The sequence below is a fragment of the Pogona vitticeps genome, chromosome 15 (genome assembly GCF_051106095.1).
Source record: "Pogona vitticeps strain Pit_001003342236 chromosome 15, PviZW2.1, whole genome shotgun sequence".
NCBI classification, from domain to species: Eukaryota; Metazoa; Chordata; class Lepidosauria; order Squamata; family Agamidae; genus Pogona; species Pogona vitticeps.
This window is the reverse complement of record NC_135797.1, coordinates 10935705-10954130: the sequence shown is the minus strand read 5'-3', so window position 1 is coordinate 10954130 and position 18426 is coordinate 10935705. Positions and strand designations below refer to the sequence as shown.

Here is an 18426-nt window from a genome sequence, read left to right as displayed (position 1 = left end):
GCAGGCGTCGCCTCCCGGTCCCTACCTGCAGGATATCGTTCATTGATGGGCCAGTTGTCCACCTGCAGCGTCGCATTGCCGCCACTCCGGGTGAAGCGCACCACGTGGTATTTGCCGTCGTTCACCATGGCGTTGCTCTCCTCGATGGTGATGTCATCTGTGCCCACGTTGAAAATGACCCCGACCGTCCCCTGGTCCTGTCGGAAGCAAGGCGGAAGGCAGTGGGGAAGGAGAGAGAAGGAGAAAGAGAAAGAAAGAGGTCAGAGAAGAGGTTGACCTGGGGGGTTGGGGGAAGCAAGGAAAATCCCGGTGAAAGGGAGATGATGATGGGCAGCAAGGCTCAACTTGACTTAATTTCATGTGGGTTTCCATCTTGGCATCGGGATCTATTTATCTGTCTCTCTATGCTCTACCTGTCCGCCAGTTCTGTCCGTTTATCCAGCCTTCCTATCCACTCTGTCTATCCACCTATTATCAACTTCTTCACTCCTTCCTATCTATCTATCTATCTATCTATCTATCTATCTATCTATCTATCTATCTATCTATCTATCTATCTATCTATCTATCTATCTATCTATCTATCTATCTATCTATCTATCTATCTATCTATCTATCTATCCATCCATCCATCCATCCATCCATCCATCCATCCATCCATCCATCCATCCATCCATCCATCCATCCATCCATCCATCCATCCATCCATCCATCCATCCATCCTCTTCTCTTCCTATTTATTGCTCCTTCACATCTGTCTTAATTCACCCCATTTCTTTTCTTCTTAACTTCCTTTCTTTTTTTCTGTACCTGGGAGCAAATCTGTCTGTCCATCCGTCCAAACTGGTGCACTATCCTGGCATTCCCCCCCTCTTCCCCCCCGACTCTGTCCATCTCTCTTTCCCCCCTCTTGCTGCCTGCCTGCCTGCCAGTTTGTCAGCTATTTCTTTATAAACTGTCCCTTTACCAAAGCGATATCCGCGCGGTGAACAAGTAGGCAGGGACTAAAATCCGCAGAAGACAACCCCAGAACAATAAAGTACCACTGGTAAAATGGGAAACAGAACAAACGACCTTCAAACGACATGCGCACAAACGACCTTCAAACGACAAGTTCTGATTTGGTGCCAAACTGACTGCGACGCTGGCCACCAACCACACCTCCCATGTGCCACCACAGGGGGCGCCTTCTCGCCAGATGTCACATGACAGGCCTTGAGCTACACCGAAGGAAAGCCAGCCACTTCAGCGATGGATCCTTGGAGGGCGACGGGGACAATTAAAGATCCCGCCCATCAGGAAATCCGGAGAAACGTGGAATATAAAATGTGGCAAATACATGGAGGAACAAAAGCAGCGCATGGCAGCATTATCAGTCACATCTGCAGTATCTTAGGTTTGGCTTTTTTCCCCCACACCTTACAAGAGACAGATGTTCCTGCTGACAAAAAAAAAGGTGCCACACCTCTTTCGTGTTGAGCTGGCATCATACCCAGAAGGTGTGCAGTTACTCTGGGAGTAACCCGTGGGCACTGGCCTCTACTTTACAGGGTCTGGCAATTGTGAATTCACAGCAGCGGTGAACCTGCTCTGAGCGGCCACCTTTCTTTAAGCAGCTCTCCAAGGTGCTAAAGCTGTAGGGGGAGGATTTCAGCACCTTGGAGAGCTCCTGTAATGGCAGGGCTACCCTTCTGAGGCAGAAGCATAACCTATCCCTGAAATCTGAGTCCCCACCCTCTGTTGTGACGGGCCTCTTGCAACCCTGGGAATGGGGGGGGGGAAGAGAGGGAAGAAGACCACACAGTGGGATCCTGCAGTGGTCCCCAACCTTGGCCCTCCAGATGTTCTTAGACTACAGCTCCCAGAAGCCTTCACCACCACCTCTGCTGTCCAGGATTTCTGGGAGTTGAAGTCCAAGAACATCTAGAGGGCTAAGGTTTGGACACCACTGCTTTAGAGCCATGCCGGCTGGAGGATTCTGGGAACTGCAGTCCACAAGAACGTCGCATTCCGAAGCCCCAACGACGGTGCGGTTGAAAAGAGTTGGCAAGGCCAGCCCTCGTCCCGTCAAGCGGAACCGCTCAGAGACATTTTGATGCAAGGGGGAGGATCCGAGGGGCGCCCTCCATTCCCCGTTCAAGTACAGAAGCCGACTAGGCTGGCCAGCTGAATTTTGGCTTCGGTGCTAGCAATGGGAGGGAGAGGTTTCTCCAGCACACCCGAGGTTATAGGGAGAGAGTCGAGGGAGCCCGGCGCCGGCAGAAGCAGCTCTCCTGCCCAACAGGAGGAGATAATATGTATGGCGCGTTCATGAGGAACATCCAAGAGGCTGCTGTTGTCGCCACGGGAGGCAAAAGGGATGCAAGCCAAGCTGCGAAGCAGGCTAGCGCCCACCTCTCTCCTCAGCTCCAACCACTAGGCACCACCGTTCCTTTTCAGCCCTGTTGATTCCAGGACTCCCTCCCTCAAACGCTCTTCCTGCTCCTCCCACTTCGACCCGCGGCCCTGCTGACTAATCACCGCTCCCTTAATCCAGTTCTTGGTGCAGCCGCCAATTGACAGCGTGCTGCCTCATCTCGTTTGCCTCATCAATAACCTAACGATCAGGGCTGCTTAATTTCATTTGCAGCAAAACGGTAATTAATCCAGTTCCGCAGCGCCTCCTCCCTGGAAAGAAGGAGAAGACACTGCGGGTCGACAAGCGGCTCAGGGTGGCCAAGTGGATGCCCCGTTGTGTTACTCCAAGGGGAGCGTTCTACACACACACACACACACACACACACACACACACACACACACACACACACACACACACACACACACACACACACACACACACACACACACACACACACACACACACACACACACACACACACACACACGGCTCTTTGGCGGATACAAGTTCCTTCCTGCCCATCTCTTCTATTCACAACATTAGCAAACAAGAAACATTTCCCCACAGCAGATGCAGTCCAGTAGAGCAGTCCTGTGCATGATGACTCTGTAGTGAAAGATGATGGAGACTGATGAGCCTTTTTCTCAGAAGAGTGAGAGGTTAGAGGCCCACATTTTGGGAATGCGGTGTAGGTGTACACGGACCGAGACACCCAACCCACTGCTTAAGAAAGTGAAAGTCAGATTGCAAAACCCCAAACCAGAGAATTCAGACAGAGGCAACCCCGTGGCATGCAAAACCAGCTCTTTTGCACAGATGCATAGGTTGTGTTAGTGGTGTATGGAAGTGAGAACTGGGCCATAAAGAAGACTGACTGCTGAAGAAGTGATGCTTTTGAATTGCGGTGCTGGAGGAGACTCTTGAGAGTCCCTTGGACTGCAAGGAGAACAAACCTATCTGTTCTGAAGGAAATCAACCCTGAGTGCTCACTGGAAGGACAGATCCTGAAGCTGAGGCTCCAGTACTTTGGCCATCTTATGAGAAGACTTTCTGGAAAAGACCCTGATATTGGGAAAGTGTGAAGGCAAGAGAAGAAGAGTATGTCAGAGGACGAGACAGTTGGACAGGGTCATTGAAGCGACCAACATGACTTTGACCCAACTCCGGGAGGCCGTGGAAGACAGGAGGGCCTGGCGTGCTCTGGTCCATGGGGTCACGAAGAGTCGGACACGACTTAATGACTAAACAACAACAATAGGTTGTTTGCTTGTTTGTTACACTCCTCCCTCGCCCATCGTCTGCTAAGGTCATGGTTCTCCCTCCCCTTGATTTACCTTTGCAACAACTCAGCAAGGTAGAGCAGGGAGAGAGAAAGGATGGCTGGCCCAAAGTTACCCAGTAAGCTTTACGAGTGAGCAAATGGTGATTTCAAGATAGATCTCCTGGGAACTAATTAAACATTTTAATGGCCACACCGCACCATATGTCATCGTGGTGGCAGGGATAACGGAATAAACCACTTTCCTTGAAAAGCTGGGGGATTCCCCGAGACGGAACGTGGATGTCTCTTGGTGCGGCTGGCTACATCCTTCTTCCTTCCCGTGTCCTTTAGATGCAGAAGCCCCCTTCTCTGCTTTTGAAGAATTTTTTTTTTTAAAAATAAAATCAATCCATAACTCATGGTGGGCTGTTCATACTGAGGAAGGGTGCTTAGGAGGTTATAAAAAGCTCGAGATGAGTTATGGAAGCCCACAGCACAAACGGCCACAATTCAAGCGAGCTGTCGCCTTAAGTAGCAACTGGCTCTCAGTGGAGAGGCTAAGTGCTTGGAGCAGGATGGGCGTTTTTCCCTGGGCCAGGATCCCGGAAAGGGGAGCAGTTTCAGACTGCAAAACCCAGTTCCTGGTTCCCTCCCCCCTGTTGTTGTTGTTTAGTCCTTACGTTGTGTCCCACTCTTTGTGACCCCATGGACCAGAGCACGCTAGGCCCTCCTGTCTTCCACTGCCTCCCGGAGTTGGGTAAAAGTCATGTTGGTAGCTTCGGTGACACTGTCCATCCATCTCATCCTCTGTCGTCCCCTTCTTCTCCTCTTGCCTTCACACTTTCCCAACATCAGAGTCTTTTCCAGGGAGTCTTCTCTTCTTATGAGATGGCCAAAGTACTGGAGCCTCAGCTTCAGGATCTGTGCTTCCAGTGAGCACTCATGGTTGATTTCCTTCAGAATGGATAGGTTTGTTCTCCTTGCAGTCCAGGGGACTCTCAAGAGCCTCCTCCAGCACCACAATTGAAAAGCATCCATTCTTCGGCGGTCAGCCTTTATGGTCCAGCTCTCATTTCCGTACATCACTACTGGAAAAGCCATAGCTTTGACTATGCAGACCTTTGTCCCCCCCACCCAAACCTATGCGAACATTTTTGGGAGGTGCTAGTTTCCTGCCCCAGATCCAGAGCTGACTTCCACATCTGTCGTTCTACATGAGACTTGACTTAGAAAACAGAACTGCAGGCTCAAAATGTGTAAAGAAATAGTGGGCCCGGTGGATGTAGAGAATGGCTTTCCTGTGCACGCCAACCTCTACACCACTTGTACATGTGGCACAGTGGGTAAACTGCAGTCCTGCGGTCAAGACTCTGCTCAGGTCCTGCGTTCAATCCCGATGGGGCTCAGGTAGCAGGTTCAAGGTTGACAGCTTTCCATCTTTCAGAGGTGAATAAACGGAGCGCCCTGATAGCTTGGTGGGGGGCGGCGGCAATGTGTAGCCTGTATAATGAAATTGTAAACCAGCCAGAGAGTGCTTTAAGAGCTTGGGGGGGGCAGTATGTAAGCAGCCCGCTGCTTTCCTTCATTTTGCTTTCCTTTGCTAGAAGTCTGGTTTCCCTGGCTCAACTCTCATACAGACCCTGCCGTCTCTTTTTTTAATTAAATTTTTAAAAAGTTGATTAATCAAATGAGTAGTAGTCCTGAGAAATGCCTCAGCTCAGTGTGTGTAGATTGGCGTGCAAATAATTCTGATGACTGCTGTGCTACACAGGCCCCCTTGCTAGCTAAGAAATGCTTGAAGAAGCATCGAAGGCTCTTCTTGTGTTTGACAGGCAAGACGAAGTACTTCTTCTACAAATTGCACTAGTTATTTACATTTTCCCCCACTTTTGGGTGATGCAAAACATTTTATTCCAACTGATAACATTTGAAATAAAATTTCCAGATCAATAAATCACCTATGTATTTTGTTATTATTATTACGGTATTTCTTTTAATTAAAGAGCTTAACCATGTACAATGATGCCCCGCTTGACGATGATAATCCATTCCAGGAAAATCGCTGTTAAGCGAAATCATCGTCAAGCGGGGAAAAAACCTCACTGGAATGCATTGAAAACCATTCAATGTGTTCCAATGGGGAAATGCCTCATTGTCCAGCGAAGACTACCCATAGAGAACCGCCGATCAGCTGTTAAAAATCGCTGTCTTCCGAAGCAGGGGTCCGGAAAGCAGCCATTTTGCAAAGGGAGGGAAGCCATTTTGCAGAACCGGAAAAATAGTCATATAGCTAACAAACAGTTAGCGAAGCAGGCTCCTAATTAAACGTAATGCGGATTTCCCCCATTAGAACCACCGTTTTGTGATCACAATAGCGAACGCAAAAAATTCATCGTTAACCGATTTTGACGTCATGTGGGGTAAGCATCTAGTGGGGCACCACTGTATGTTCCCGACAGATTCTGGAGCAGGTCGGTAGAGGATTTTTTGACGCTACAACTCCCAGAATTCCTGAAGCAGTCCAAAAACCTCCCACACACGTCTGCATCTCTCCAGCAAGAAGCTATTTCCTCTACAGAAGCCTTTCTTAATTTGCTGTGTTGGATCAGGGCCATGTTGGCTGGGGATGAAGGGAGTAGGGATTCAATACACCTGGAGCAGAACGTTGCAAAGTTAACACGGCGACAATACCCTGGACAAAATCCTGTTGCTTAGAGTAGTAAACTGCACTAAAGTAGGCCCACTGAATCGAAGGGGATCTAGTAAGTGAACTCCTCTGTGAATTTCTATGATCCAAGTAGGCTTACTCCAACTGCAATTGGCGTCCGCACGCAAAGTCAGAATTAAGAGCCCATTGGAATCTATTTAGTTTACAGTGGAGTTGACTTACCAAATCCCTATGGATTCAACAGGCCTACTCTGGTGACATTTCCTAGAGTAAAGAGGGAGTCCCCTTGTGGGACAGACTCTTCTTTCTTGGCCTTTCTTCCTTCCCCAAGTCACCCCAACGATCCACCCAGCAGATACAAACCTGTTTTTTTAAAGAAATTGTGCCAATGTGGGAGAAAGCAGCAGCGTTGGATTCACAGAGCTCTTAGTCATAACGGGGAACCGCGTTCTGTTGCAGTTGGAAGCCAGCATACTCTTATACAACGGACCTTTAGCCAATCCCCAACAGCCAGCCGACCCACCCATCCAAATCCCCAGCCCATTGCGCTTCAAGCATCCTAACCACCTGGAAGCAAAACAGCAACCACGGTCTGCTTCTGAAAATCCCCCCACGAAGGCCAAGAGCATTGCTGTGTGGAGCCACTGCTGGGAGAAAGGGGGGGGCACTATTAAGGGCTTATTATGCTAAGCAGTGATTAATACCGAGCGATGGGAGCGGCTGGCTGGCTGTGTGTGTTCACGCTGCTTATTAGAGCTATGCATGTAATTATTGCATTAAACCCGGATTATTAGAGCGCTGGGGTGTACGGGCTTTATCAATGCCCGCCCCTGCCCCCTGCTGCTTGGAGAGATGGGCGGCATACCTGGAGGAGAGATCAATACATTCCCAGGGCCAGGCGCGGGCCCCTTAATTGGATCTGGATGCCCCCCCCCCCCAGTTTGGTCCAACGTATGCCCCATCGAATTCAATTTGGACCCCATGTCTCCATCCGTCTGAATCAGAGTTTTGCTTTGACTTACACTGGAAAAACCAAAATGGCTGAAACCTTATCCGTTCTGCTCAGACGGACGAATCTGGAGGCATAACAGCCTCTAAAGAAGGGGGGGGGGAAGCATGCTGATTTTCAGGCACGCAACTTCAGATAGTAGGGACAGTTGATCTCTCCCCAAGACACACGTATGAGAAAGCTTTGAACTGATTTGATTTGTTCCCTGTTCATCGATCAATCCACTTTATTTTGCCCCCCCCCCCAAAAAAACCATATCCAGTCAATCCCACTTTAGCTTGGATCTCATACAAATCAATCCAAACAAAGCTGATCTTTTGGGGAGGGCGGCAAAAATCTGGCCTCTGAGCCTCGCTTCAAGTGGTCTTTTGCTCTTGAGGAGAGAGCCGTCCGTACCACATCTGTACCCATAAACCTAGCATGCCAGGCTTCAGTTCAGGAAGGACTTCCCTCACTGCCAGTGTTGAAATAAGAATTGACAGTTTAAGTACACTGGTATATTTGTGTGTGTGTGTGATCTTCATCTTTCCTTCAAGCAGCAAACAATCAGGGGAGACTAGTATGTTCTGTGTGCCTTGCGCGCCTTGAACATTCCTTGCAGCCCTAGTAAGCTGGCATACCCCTACCAGGGTGCAAAGGGAGGGTGCAGGGCTATTGTCAAGAGCTGGCATGGCTGGGCACCTCTAATGTTTGGCACGTTTGTAAGAAGAAGCCCACTGCCAACTCCCCAGGCCTCCCGATACTCCCCGTAGCTTCTTTTTTAGCAGTGCTGTCTGTTCCTCTGTCTTCTCCTGGTACGTAAGTAGCATCCAGTGTGAGTTGACGAAGACTTCTCCCTAGGCATTTACAGAGGTTGTGCCCAGAGGCAGAGCACGCGAATGGACTGTGGAATACCTGGCAGGAAGGATAGTGGGCTTCCTCATCACAGGTGGGATCTTGCCCAGTCCCCTTCTCCCTAAAAACATGGTACCAACGTTGGTGAGGGCGGGCACTTGCTTATTGCTCTACGCGGTTTAAGGATGGGGGAGAAGGTGGTTTGTGTTCAGAAAGGGCAGCCTTCTGCTTGAAGGTGTGCTTCATTTGAAAGGCCATCCAGTTGATGGAAAAAAAAAATATTTTGGAAAAACCCTAAAAAGGGAGATCAAGGACCTTGAAGTGGAACATCTACCATTAGCAGGACGAAGAGACGGCAGACAGGCAAGCAGGTCCCCCAGCCCCACCAAATCGAAAATGTCTACATCAAAAAAAATAATATTTCATTTTGCATATTTGCAATATGCAAAGCACAGGTCGGGGTTCATCTTCCTTTTCAATGGATGCGCGCCTTCTTTTCAGGCGAGGTTAAAAACCACCCTAGACGGCAGGAGGGGCACCACCCTACTGGGGTTGCAAATCAGGAACCTTTTCTCCTCTTCCGTGGCGCGGAAGCGTTCGAGCGAGCGCAGCCCGGTAATGGCCATGCATGCAAAGAAGGGAAGGGAAAGCATTTAAAAGGGGGTCAGCGTTTTCTCCTCCCTCCCCTCGGGAATACCGATGTCGTCACGCTCCATGCGCGCGCAACGACGTGGGGGCACGGTGGCATCTGAAGACGGGTGGCAAGGTGTTACGCGGACGAGGAGACAGCTGTGACTCTGTGTGTGTTTGTGTGTTTGTGTGAGAGAGGGAGGACCCTGGTCTTATCGCTTTGCGCCTTCAACTGGCACGAGGTGACAGCCATGTAGCTATCGCTAAGCCCTTCCGGTGCCTGCTGGGCTACAACTGGCACACTGAGTTACTGAGAGTGAGATTTATGTCACTCACAGGGGCTGGAAATTAAAAAGAAGGAGAGAAATTGAGCAAGAGAGAGAGAGAGAAAGGGAGACTGAGGAGGGAGAGATGGAGAAACGAGGATTTACGAGATGAGACACAAATCCCCACTCCGGTACAGCAGGCGGTCGTAAGGGCTGGTGGGCACCACTGCTCCTGCCTGAGGGCCCCCAAACTGCCAAGGGTCTGAGAAAAGGCGAGAAAAGAGGGCTTCTTGTCGACTCCAAGATGGCTGCAAAGAGACACCAAAATGGATGCCATCCCCACTTGCACCCCGGCATGGAAAGCAGGGGCTGGGGGGGGGTTCAGACGGGGCTGTCTCGTTCAATAGGCCTTTTCTTAATTTTAATTATTATTATATATAATAATAATTATATTAGCAGGCTTAGCCATGCTGACCAACTCCACCGTTTGCAACTGCTTTGAAAAGGGCAGGACGGAGGGGCAGCAAAAGGCGAGAAGGGGGGGCTCGTTTGGGAACCTCAAACCCGACCAAAAACGAGCCGCTTGATGGACACGCGCGCTGCAAGACGGTTGCCGTCCCCTGCAAGCAAGCAAGGCAGCAAAATGGCTTTCCCTGCTGTATGTCAAGAAAACACCTGAGAAGGGCCAACGCCGTGGCAGTTTTTGCTGGAGCCATGAATTGTGCCAACGTAGCGGCTGGTGCCCGCGTCACTGCAGACAGAGGGAGAAATAAAGACAGCCGCCACCTCGTCGCAGTTAGGAAACCCTTGTTTCCTGCTTGCCTGCCTCCTGAGTGTCAGGAAACGTGTCAAATCCAGTGTCCGCGCTCTGGTTAATGAAAAACAGGAATGACAAGCCGGATGCCCCCACCTGTATTACATAATGTTAACAAAATGGCTCCCCGTCTTGTTGAAGGACAGCTTTTCGTCTCCGTCCGTCCAACCCGAGGCTCCAGGCAAATGCGATCTGTGTCGGAGGCGCCTCCACAATAAACAGAAGTGTTTTTCTGCCGGGGGCTGAATGTCTAGCTGCGAGATGCCACTCAAAAAGGCCTCTGGTTTAGTCGGCGTCGATTTTAGGGGCATCTGAGATGGGGAGACTGGCCGCCCCGATCGGCTTCTGAAACGCTCTGCTCCCTGCCATCTCTGCCAGCCGTCCTGCCTGTCTCTCATCCATCAGTCCTACGGCACTCAAAAGGCACCATTTTGGGGAAGAAAGTGCATTAAAAAAATGATCACACCTTTTTTAAAACAGACTGAAAGAACAGAGGGTCCCCCTCACCCAAATTGCTGAGCCTACATCTGAGCAGGGAAAAAACCCGCTGTTTTATGTTTGGCCAGCTGGACCCGAATTTTAATACAGTTCCTCACTAGTGAGGAAAAAAAGGCATTCTGCACATGGCCTGAGAGCGCTATTCAACAGGCTATTTCTGGGACTAAGCCTGCCATCAATAACAGGGCTCTGGCTGAAATTTAAGCCCCAATCCCCTTCTGTGTGCTCAGGGCTAAGGGGAAAAAATCTCTTTTAAATGAACATGTTATTTAATTAATTTATAAACATGAAGAATTCCTCCCCCAATTTCCCCTGAGAATATTTTTTCTGCTGGGACACAAAGCTTTGTGAGACCAGTTACTCTTAACCGGGGGTGGGGGGTGGGGAGTACACCATATTTATTTCTCTATTGAATTTACTCCCTGCTTTTTCCGCTGAAGAATGGCACTAAAAGCAGCTAACACTAACAAAAATCAACAAGACAAATGCAATCAAACATAAAGCAGATAACAAATATTTCTGTTTTTTTTTTAAAGAACAATATCCACCAGATTAGAAGCCCTCTTGTACAGCAATCCGGCTTAATTGCCGAAGACCTTAACATGATGTTAATTGCACAAATGCAATTAAGGTACACTTTGGGGGTATGTAAATAGAAGCCCGATCTCTCTCTCTCTCTCTCTCTCTCTCTCTCTCTCTCTCTCTCTCTCTCTCTCTCTCTGTATTTAAGTTATTTAATGGCAGCTTCTCCAACATTGACTATGCGAAAGCCTTTGACTGTGTGGACCACAGCAAACTATGGCAAGTTCTTAAAGAAATGGGAGTGCCTGACCACCTTATCCATCTCCTGAGAAACCTATATGTGGGACAGGAAGCAACAGTTAGAACTGGTCATGGAACAACTGAGTGGTTCAAAATTGGGAAAGGAGTACGGCAAGGCTGTATATTGTCCCCCAGCTTATTTAACTTATATGCAGAATACATCATGCGGAAGGCTGGACTGGAAGAAACCCAAGCCGGAATTAAGATTGCCGGAAGAAATATCAACAACCTCCGATATGCATATGATACCACTCTGATGGCAGAAAGTGAGGAGGAATTAAAGAACCTTGTAATGAGAGTGAAAGAGGAGAGTGCAAAAAACGGTCTGAAACTCAACATCAAAAAAACTAAGATCATGGCCACTGGTCCCATCACCTCCTGGGAAATAGAAGGGGAAGATATGGAGGCAGTGTCAAATTTTATCTTCCTGGGCTCCATGATCACTGCAGATGGAGACAGCAGCCCTGAAATTAAAAGGCGCCTTCTTCTTGGGAGGAAAGCGATGACAAATCTTGACAGCATCTTGAAAAGCAGAGACATCACCTTGCCAACAAAAGTCCGAATAGTCAAAGCTATGGTTTTTCCTGTCATGATGTATGGAAGTGAGAGCTGGACCATAAAGAAAGCAGACCGCCGAAGAATTGATGTCTTTGAATTGTGGTGCTGGAGGAGGCTCTTGAGAATCCCCTGGACTGCAAGGAGAACAAACCTATCAGTTCTAAAGGAAATTGACCCTGAATGTTCACTTGAAGGACAGATCCTGAAGCTGAGGCTCCAGTACTTTGGCCATCTCATGAGAAGAAAAGAGTCCTTGGAAAAAACCTTGATGTTAGGAAGGTGTGATGGCAAGAGGAGAAGGGGACGACCGAGGATGAGATGGCTGGACAGTGTCTGCGAAGCAACCAACATGAACCTGACACAACTCCGGGAGGCAGTAGAAGACAGGAGGGCCTGGCGTGCTCTGGTCCATGGGGTCACGAAGAGTCGGACACGACTAAACGACTAAACACACACACTCTCCAACTTCTCCCATCAGATAGGCTGGACAACAGATCCCATAAATCCCCATCAGTTTGCCGGGTAAAGAGCTCCCAAACAGGATTGTGCAGGATCCACCTCAGCCCTTCTTTTTACAGCAACACAGAAAGAGTGAGAGAGGTGTGTACACTGTGTTCGCCCAACGAACGACTCGTTTGACCCTGTGAAGCAGCAGCAGATCTTAAGGAGAAAGAGCAGAGGGAGCCGTCCCCCTCCGCTAGAGATGATGGAGCAGGAGAAAGTTATAGAAGTAGGGGAGACCAAAGAAAGCAAGGAGTCGAAACTCGTGGAAGGAAGGAAAGGGGAATGAAAGGAGAAAGAGGAGAAGGTTGAAATATGTCATGTGGAAGAGAGAGAGGGAGAAGAAGGGAAGTAATTTTACCCACGTAGGAGCAGGAGATACGGGGGGAAAATTGGGAGGAGACAGTTCTATATAAGAGGGAGAGAGGAGAAGGGAAGAAGAAAAATACAGAAAAAAAAAAACCAGAAAAAAAATGATAAAATGCGCGGATGAGAGGACTTTCTGAATCTGAAGGTAGGAGGGCTGCTACCTGATCTGGAAAAAGCTAAGGATAAGAGGACCTCGGCCAAAGCCCTAGAATGGACGGTCATAGTTTTCCCGCGAGGACAGGGTCACTTGAGGAAAGTGATTCGACCAGACCCGTCCTTCAATCATCCACCTCCAGAAGGAGGTTGGGCCAGGCACCCTTGTTGTGGGACAATACTCCTTCCATGGAGGAAGCCCACCGCTCGGGAACGTTTTGGACCAGCCCCTCAATGAATCTTGTCAACTGATGGACAGAGTTATCGTCCTCACAAACTGATCAGTTGCCAGACCTTGGTTGTTGCAGGTTCACAAAACGTTAAATTGAATAAATGTGTTAACGTTCAAAAAGAGACTCAAGTCGCCATTTCTCGCCAAATGATGAGCCCAATCACAGACCCGGAGACAACAGAGTACAAACTGCCAATCTCTTCATAGAGATGAACCCAGATCCCCCCCACCAAATCCCATTCTTTCCTCCATTGTAGACCCACCCAAAGTGGTAATGAGCAAAGTTGAGCTTCAATACACCCTTGGCACACACAGCCCAGCGTGGCAAACAAGTCTCCGGATACGATTCTTGAATCACCATCCCATTTATTCTGCCCGTCGGCCGGGAGTGTCAGCTACCAAAGCAAGGAGCGGCCCCTGAACGGCCTGCCAGCTGATGTCCATCTGCGTTTCTGGTTCATTTCCTGTTGTCCAAGTGAGATTGAGGGTTATTTACGGGAATTACTACGGCACTGGGGGGGGGGGAGCAGAATGGGACGGTTCCTCCACCCGCCCCATGAGCCAGTGACAAGTCGTTCCTTACAGAGGCTGCTGGCACAGCCTTCAAAGAAGCAGTTCCTGATAAATAGGGGGAAGATCGGAGAGGAGAAGATCTAGTGGATGGATTAAGAGCTGCAGTATTCCTTGGAGGGGTCAAACCCTTCTCTCTGCGTCAGCCCGTGATTTATTTAAAAGAACCCAAGCAGTCCTCGGAAGACGGATGCGACAATACGGCAGCAGCACACTAGATTGCTCATCCCTAGCCGATGCACTCTGCACGTGCTCAGGAAAATCCCCCTCTCCCACGTTCCAGGCCCAAGCTCTCAAAAGGGATAGACATCGCATCTCCCAGGAGTTTGCAAATTCCTGCACGAAATCCACATGACTTGATAAGCTATCAGGTATATAGTGGGGTTTTCTCCCCCACCTCCAGCATACTTGCGCAGCAAAGCCCAACTCAGATAACAGGATGGTATTTGTGGGGACCATGAGGGTCTAGGGCTCAAAAGCCCTAGGTTCTCGTCCCCAGTGGGCCATGAAATCGGGGTGGCTTTGCGAGACACACTCTTATCCTGAACTACTTCACAAGGTTGTTGTGAGATTAAAATCAGGAGCAGAAGGGGATCCAACATGGACCGCACGGGAGGAAAAAGCCGAAGAACAAAAGTGCAGGATCCGCAGCCACATGATTTTAAAGCAAAGGTGGTTCTGCCCGCCATTCATTTTGTCTTGTTCTCCATCGTTCACCCATCTTGCCAAAACCAGAGAAGACCTCTTTTTCTGTGTTTTTCTCTTTAAGGGGAAAGAAACTGCTATTTGGGGCTATTCTAAGGGGATGAGTCACTCCCAAAAAGCCCTTAAGAGGAGAGCCACTCCATTTAATGCACGATTGTCTCTTTCTTTCTTTCTATCTTTTCTTTCTTTTTCACGGCTCCCAGGAGGCTATGCGTTGGCCATCCCTGGTTTAAAGGGCCACCTTGTGAAAAATCCCCCGCCTTCCTCAAAAAGGAGAGACTCAGGGCTCAGCCTCTTTTCGTATAGGGCCAGGTATCCTCTCTGCCACCCCCCAACAAGGAGGGAGGCAGATGGACATGAGAAGGGAGGCCTGCCCACTCCCAGCGATGAGATGGTCCAGCCCCTGCAGTCAGCATCCTCTATTTTGACATCTTCGCCTACTCCTCCCGGTTCCTTAGCAACAGGGCGGGATCAATCTCTCGGCAGCGGGCACTCCATCCACCTGTCAACCTGCATCAACACCTCATCGCTCACCCTGGGGCGGCCGAGGGTGCACCGGGTAATAGAGATGCATGTGAGGACCAAGCTGGTGTGAGGCGGACTTGGGGGGGGGAAAGGAGGGGGGGTACGCAGTGGAGAAATTTGCAAGTCCCACATCTAAAACTGATCACAGACACTGGCTTTAGGAGGGGCAAAAGTGTGGTCCTCAAGACTTAAAATGAGCTGGCCAGCCCTCGCCCCATAACCTACGTTGAATGCTCAGTTAAATCTGCAGAAAAAAAAGGCCGAAATTGACAAAAGGGACCCCTGGATTACATGCCTAAGACTAGCACCGACTTTCATCCTTTTTTGTGTGTGCAAAAGATGCAACTAGGTTTTGAAATACAGTAAGACACGAAAAGAATCAGGATGTCACTGAGAATGTGCAGAGTACATTTACTGCACCTTGTTACGGACTGAAGTTTGCAAGGCTGAAGACTCAAGATCAAAATAAAATCAGCGAGGCTTCAATCCTACATATCTTTCCCCAGGAAAAATCAGCTGTTCTTATTTCTGACTCGGACACACTTACAAATGAAGGTTTTCCCCGCTGCAATTGGAGATCCTATAACCAAACATTAAATAAAAAAAAAACACAACAGCAACAAAAATGCAGATTAAAGAAATCTCCCCCCGGCCCCCTCCATCACAGCCCGGCTTCACATATTGGCCCAAAGAGCCAGCCAAAATTTGGGCTCGCCATCCAATATGGCTTTATTAGTTTACTCATTTCTATCTTGTCTTTCTCTCCGACTGGGACCTTAGGCACCGCACAAGAAGATTAAAACGTGCAGATAAAAACAAGTAGGGATAAAACATACCCAAGGTTATCATGTTAAAATGAAGTTAAACTAATTATGAAATTAGAGTACGATTGAATTAAGGCATTGCGATTGGATCTGTTCTCCATTTGGGGTGTGTGTGTGTGTTTGTGTGTGTAAGAGAATGCATTTGTATAAAAGCAAATAAATCTGTGGCCTCCAATTATAACTGCAGGAGGGGGAAGCAGGAGGGATGAAAGCTGACTGAGATAGAGGAGAATCAGGGTGGCTGCAACAGCTGCCTCCGACTTAAGTCCTGATGACCCTTCCCGCCCCCAAATAAAAGCGAAACAGTTAATTAGAAGCTAATGAGTCTAAATCCGCACGTGAGGCAGACAGCTTATTAGTGGGGCCTTAATTACATTTTTTGCCAATGAGAAAACCTGCACCAAAGGTATATAGCCGGGGTTTTCTCCCCTGCCAGCCCAAAGCAAAACAACTCGGCAGAGAAATCCTGTGTATCTCCTTATACCTAGAGCCAAACAGAAAATAGCTTTTTAACCAATATGACTTCCAGAATCCCAACTGCCATGCTGGCCACTGGGTTCCGAGAAGTGTGATACAAACGACAACCCGTCTCATTCTTTGGTTAAGTTGTTGAGAACCCATTGTCAAGAACCAGCCAGATACCACAGGGCCACCACCCTACCCATCAAGGCCACTTGGCTCATTGTGACACCAGAGCTGTCTTTCCCGTTTAGCACAAGAATGGACAAAGCAAGGTCTTTAAGATGTTGATGGTAAGGAGCAGATGTGCTACCTTGAATTTCCTGGAGGAAATGGACCATATACAAGTTAGCTCGTAAGTCAATAAACTCCCATCATCCTTTACAATCGGTGGTGCTATTTCAGGCAGATGGGAGCTGCAACTGACCAATACCTAGGAGACCACAAGAGCACGGATCCACATGTACACTTCGACTGGATTTTTGGAAACACGAACATGTCTTACACAAAACACTGGTCTTATCTTTAACTTCGTTTTGATGGGGGTTACCAATAGTCCTATTTTGTGAGAAGTGGGAATAACGATCCAATAAATTAAAAAAAGAAACAAAACGGGGAAAAAAATCCCTTTAAAGGGCCACTTTCCCTGGCCTCACAGCCTTCTGATAGTGTGGACTTCTACCTCCAATCATCTTCAGCCAGCACAACTGATACAAAGGAATCCTGTGACTTTTAAAAAAAAAATACAGAGTGTGCTAGGAAAGAGAAGGCATCCTATCTTATCTCCGTTTTCTTGGAAGTGGGTAAAATCCATAATCGAGAATAACAAGGTCCTGCAGCCAGTGTTGTAGAAGAAGATCCAACAGGCAGATGTTTGCAAGCTGGCCTCCCATTTCTTCTGCTGGTTGGTGATGGCTGAAGCTGCAGCCGAATGTATTTAGAAAGTGCTAGTTTGAGGAAGGACAGGCTGGAAAACTAGATGGGGTGGGGAGATAGGTAAAGGGTCCCCTTGACAATTTTTTGTCCAGTTGTGTTCGACTCTAGGGGGCGGTGCTCATCCCCGTTTCCAAGCCATAGAGCCAGCGTTTTTGTCCAAAGACAATCTTCCGTGGTTACGTGGCCAGTGCGACTTAGACACAGAACGCTGTTACCTTCCGACCGAGGTGGTACCTATTTATCTACTCGTATTTGCATGCTTTCGAACTGCTAGGTTGGCGAGGAGCTGGGATAAGATCCTGGAGATATAATACCGGGCCGCTGTGACTGCACGTAATCCTAACAGTCCCATGCATGGATTTAAGCAATTTATGCCCTACCAGATGCACGACGAAGATCTAGTAATTGGTCAAGATAATGTTATTGAAGTATCCCATTTCTGATTTTTTTTAAAAAAACCCAGTCTAATAATTTTAATACCTGAATCTTATCCATATTTTAATTTTTGAAATCTATATTTTAGATACATTCATAACTTTAAATTGTGCAACACGCTGATATGATTTTTTTTTTTTAAAGTAAAGGCTTCTCCTCTGGACATTCATATGGTTAGCTGGGGGTCTATAAACTTTTGCCTCCTGGCTTCCATATCACATTTTAAGATATTCGGAGATCAGAAGGCTTCCTGGTTTATGATGACAAAATCCAGAACCTTCCAGCCATTCTGACCACCGCCATGCTGTCTGTTGGATTCTGGGAGAATTTCGTCCAAAGAAGAAACGCTCCAGAGAGAAGCATCGTTGGTTTCCATATAAATTAGCCGGGGGGGGGGGGATTCAGGAAATAAAACCTAAACTGTATGTGTGGATTAACTACCAACAAGATATATATATATATCCTATTCCAGCACTATAGTTGTAGGAGACAAAACCCACACCAAGGCGGAAGCACTATTCACAAAGCACTGTTGTGCTACAGCGGGATGTGAATTGCACGATCAATAGTGCAATCAAACTGCAGAATGCTCACTGCCTGGGTGGGTATTAATACCCTGCATACTTCTGTAGGCGTAAATTAATGTTATACCGACTGTAACAGGATTCTAGCCATTGTTTCTGCATGGCTGGACCGAGCGGTTTGTTTACAAATTAGTGTAAGATTGTGCTGTTCAAATAAACATGCTCCGCGTTACAACTTGTTATACTATGGGTTGGGCTGTTAGCGTTTCGGCGGAAGACTGTATTACCGTCGTCCCTGTTTGACTTGGATGTTGGGGAAACAGCACACAACAAAGCAAAGGGCGAGCGCCTGTTTTGTAGGCAGAATGGCATTCGTTGGATTTCCGGCTCAGGGTTGTCCTCTGCCCGAGGCTGCCGAGGGCTTTAATCGGCTGC

At 48.3% G+C, this 18426-nt stretch overlaps 1 protein-coding gene across 37 annotated transcripts in view; it reads right to left on the bottom strand.

The window, feature by feature from the left end:
* Positions 1-18426, bottom strand: part of NRXN2 (neurexin 2) — a 559504-nt gene that overhangs the window by 91113 nt on the left and 449965 nt on the right. For all 37 annotated transcript variants that reach the window (XM_078382060.1, XM_072984193.2, XM_078382066.1 and 34 more), the window contains one exon: positions 26-197. In XM_078382060.1, coding sequence (XP_078238186.1) covers positions 26-197 — 172 coding nt within the window. The remainder of the gene's footprint in view (positions 1-25; positions 198-18426) is intronic.